We start from the raw sequence: 2,774 nt of genomic DNA on the forward strand, positions 1-2,774 counted from the left end.
AAAAGGGTCCAACTTTGAAAACGACTCGTTTTTTGAAGTTTTTTGAGGTTTTTCTGAGGAAATCGATGGAAGAACGAATTGAAAAAAATTGGTATATTTTTACATGGAAAGTGTGTTCGAAGACGCACATTTTGTAAAAAAAAACCCAAATCGTTTGATTTTTACGGAAGTTACAGGCATTTGAAGATAAAACTTGCAAAAAAACATGGCTGCCGACAGGATGCCTCAAAAAATCTGAAAAAATTTGAGAAGTCACTNGATAATTGTAATTTCCACTTTTTTCAACTCATTCTGAATCTCAATTAAAACCACTCTTTGAAGAAGTTCAGAATTTTTTCTATTTTGTTTTCTATCATTTTATGATAATTCTTGGAAATTTCTTCATGATGTACCATTCAAGTGACAATTTTGGATTACGAAAGATAAAAAAAATCCAGCATGACTAGACATTGATTGTGTCAAGAGCCTGAGGAAGGCAAAATTATATTGGCGAAACGTCGCTTCTTTTGACAATTTAATCAACGCTGTTGTTATTTCTCCAAAATCCTCTGACTCCTTTACTGAATTCATTAATATGGAGATGAATGTGAACATCAATTTCACAAAAGCTTTCACGACGACAGTGTCCCCAGATATATGCAGGATTCCGAGCCATATCACGAGCCAGTACCTGAGCCAGCCCCCGAGGAGCCGCAGCCCATCGACGACAAGTCATCAGCGAAGACCCTCTTAGATCAGGACTGGTTCTCAGGTTCCGAGGATTCCGAGGCGGCGAGTGGTAACACCGAGCCCCCCACCAACGTGCCGAGTCCCTCGGACCATCGCTCCCAAATAAGCCTGAATCCCCCGGTGAAACCCGTCACCAAGAAGGGAAGTATCTTCAAGAGCAGATCAACAGGTGCGACAAATGGAAACAAACGTCGAGCCCTGTACAAGCACAAATGGTGTGACAATGATAAAGAGTCAATTACCCCAGAGGCAGTGGCAGTGACAGCAGTCCCAAATGCTGCGTCAGGCTCAGGAGTCTCAGGCCAGGTGACGTTCGACGAAGAGCTCGATGAGGCTGACAAGCTCACCAGAGTCGTCACTTACCCAGAGACAGACGATATGGACTTCAACGAAGACGCCGAGGCCATCACGAGCATTCGTTGTGGCAAAAGAGTTAAAGGTTTTTATACTGTTGTTAAGAATGTTAAGAAAGCACATCAGATACAGGAGAGCGGTGAATTTCAAGAGTTTAATGACGACGTTGAGTATATTCTGGACACACTGAGGGAGAACAACCCCAACGCCACGAGGTGTTTGTCGGCGATAAGATTGGCGAGTAAGTGCATGGCCCCAGCCTTCAGAATGCACGTGAGGGCACACGGTACTGTGGCAAAGTTCTTCAAGGCCCTGCACGACGCCACGAAGGACCAGAGCCTGGGGTTGTGCACAGCAACAGTGATGTTTGTCCTGAGCCAGGACAGACTGGCGATGGATCTCGACAGGGACTGCCTGGAGCTGATGCTGAGTCTCCTGGAGTCCGATGCCAGTCACAAGGACGCCCTCGACGATTGTGGCCTCAGTCGGGCTGAATTACTCAAGAATAAGGAGAAGGTCAGGCAACTTTGTGCTGACATTCAGGCGCAGGGGCACGCGAAACACCTCAATCTGGATAATATCACGGTGGGACAACTGGCTATGGAGACGCTCCTCAGTCTCACATCGAAAAGAGCTGGGGAGTGGTTCAAGGAGGAGCTCAGGGAGCTCGGGGGACTCGAGCATATCGTCAAGACCATCAAGGAGTGCCATCGGAATATTGTGTCCAGCGATGTCACCAGGGCTGGCTGGGACGAGCCTGTGCTCGATAAATTGAGAAAGGTCGACAGGTGTCTCAGGGTTTTGGAGAATGTCACGCAGAAGAATGAGGAGAACCAGAACTATCTGCTCAAGTATGATGATGGGGTGCTTGTCAGCACTCTCTCCAATCTGTATTATCTATGTGGACAGGAGATCACGATATATCCTATTGTTGATATCAGCGATAAGACGAGCACTGGGGCTGTCATCAGGGAGTGCATCATTGCTATTCTTAATGTGCTCATCAATTTGACTCATCGGTTTAATCGGCAGTGTAAGAAGTCCTTTGGATTTTTAGGTTATTTATTTTAATGCTCTTTAGTTCAGTAGCGAAGTGGTCAAACAGTTTAAGTTTGGCACTTGCTTCTACAAGAGTGAGAGGATAAAGCCATTAGGATTAGAAGATGAAGAAACGGTTTAAGTCGATTTTGGATATTGGGCAGTTTTCAATGGATATCTCGAAATTTAAGGGAGATGACATTTTTCTCATAACCTTTTTAGTAGCACTCAATTCGCTTTAAAAAAAAAGGTTATTATGAAAGTTTTGCTATCTCCATTAAATTCGAAAATATTTCTGGAAAACTCAACTAACGACTAAATTGACCTAAAGTGTTTGACCACTTCGCTACTGATTTATGCTCTAAGGGCAACACTGAAGTCATGGGGATAATTTTTAGATTTTAAATGACATGATTGTCCCCAACTTCAAAGTAAAAAGTTTTTCTTTATTTATCTATAATTTATATGTAATAATTTTATTTATAATTATTAGTTGGTAATCGAAATTGAGGACAAGTTCATTAACAGTAAATTAGCGAAATTGTGGTAATATCAGTGGCACTTGAAATATTTAATCATATTTAGTAATTCTTGCATTCTATTGTTTTGTACTCGTTAAATTCATTTGCTTTTGTTAATATATATGGGGTATT

General features: G+C 42.5%; 1 protein-coding gene across 1 annotated transcript in view; it reads left to right on the forward strand.

The window, feature by feature from the left end:
- Window positions 1-2,774, forward strand: part of LOC107045232 (protein wings apart-like) — a 21,764-nt gene that overhangs the window by 12,534 nt on the left and 6,456 nt on the right. Inside the window, exon 4 of the mRNA XM_015267425.1 lies at window positions 581-2,116. Coding sequence (XP_015122911.1) covers window positions 581-2,116 — 1,536 coding nt within the window. The remainder of the gene's footprint in view (window positions 1-580; window positions 2,117-2,774) is intronic.

This window comes from Diachasma alloeum, unplaced genomic scaffold, assembly GCF_001412515.2.
Source record: "Diachasma alloeum isolate Michigan unplaced genomic scaffold, Dall2.0 Dall_scaffold_00180, whole genome shotgun sequence".
Lineage (NCBI taxonomy): Eukaryota > Metazoa > Arthropoda > Insecta > Hymenoptera > Braconidae > Diachasma > Diachasma alloeum.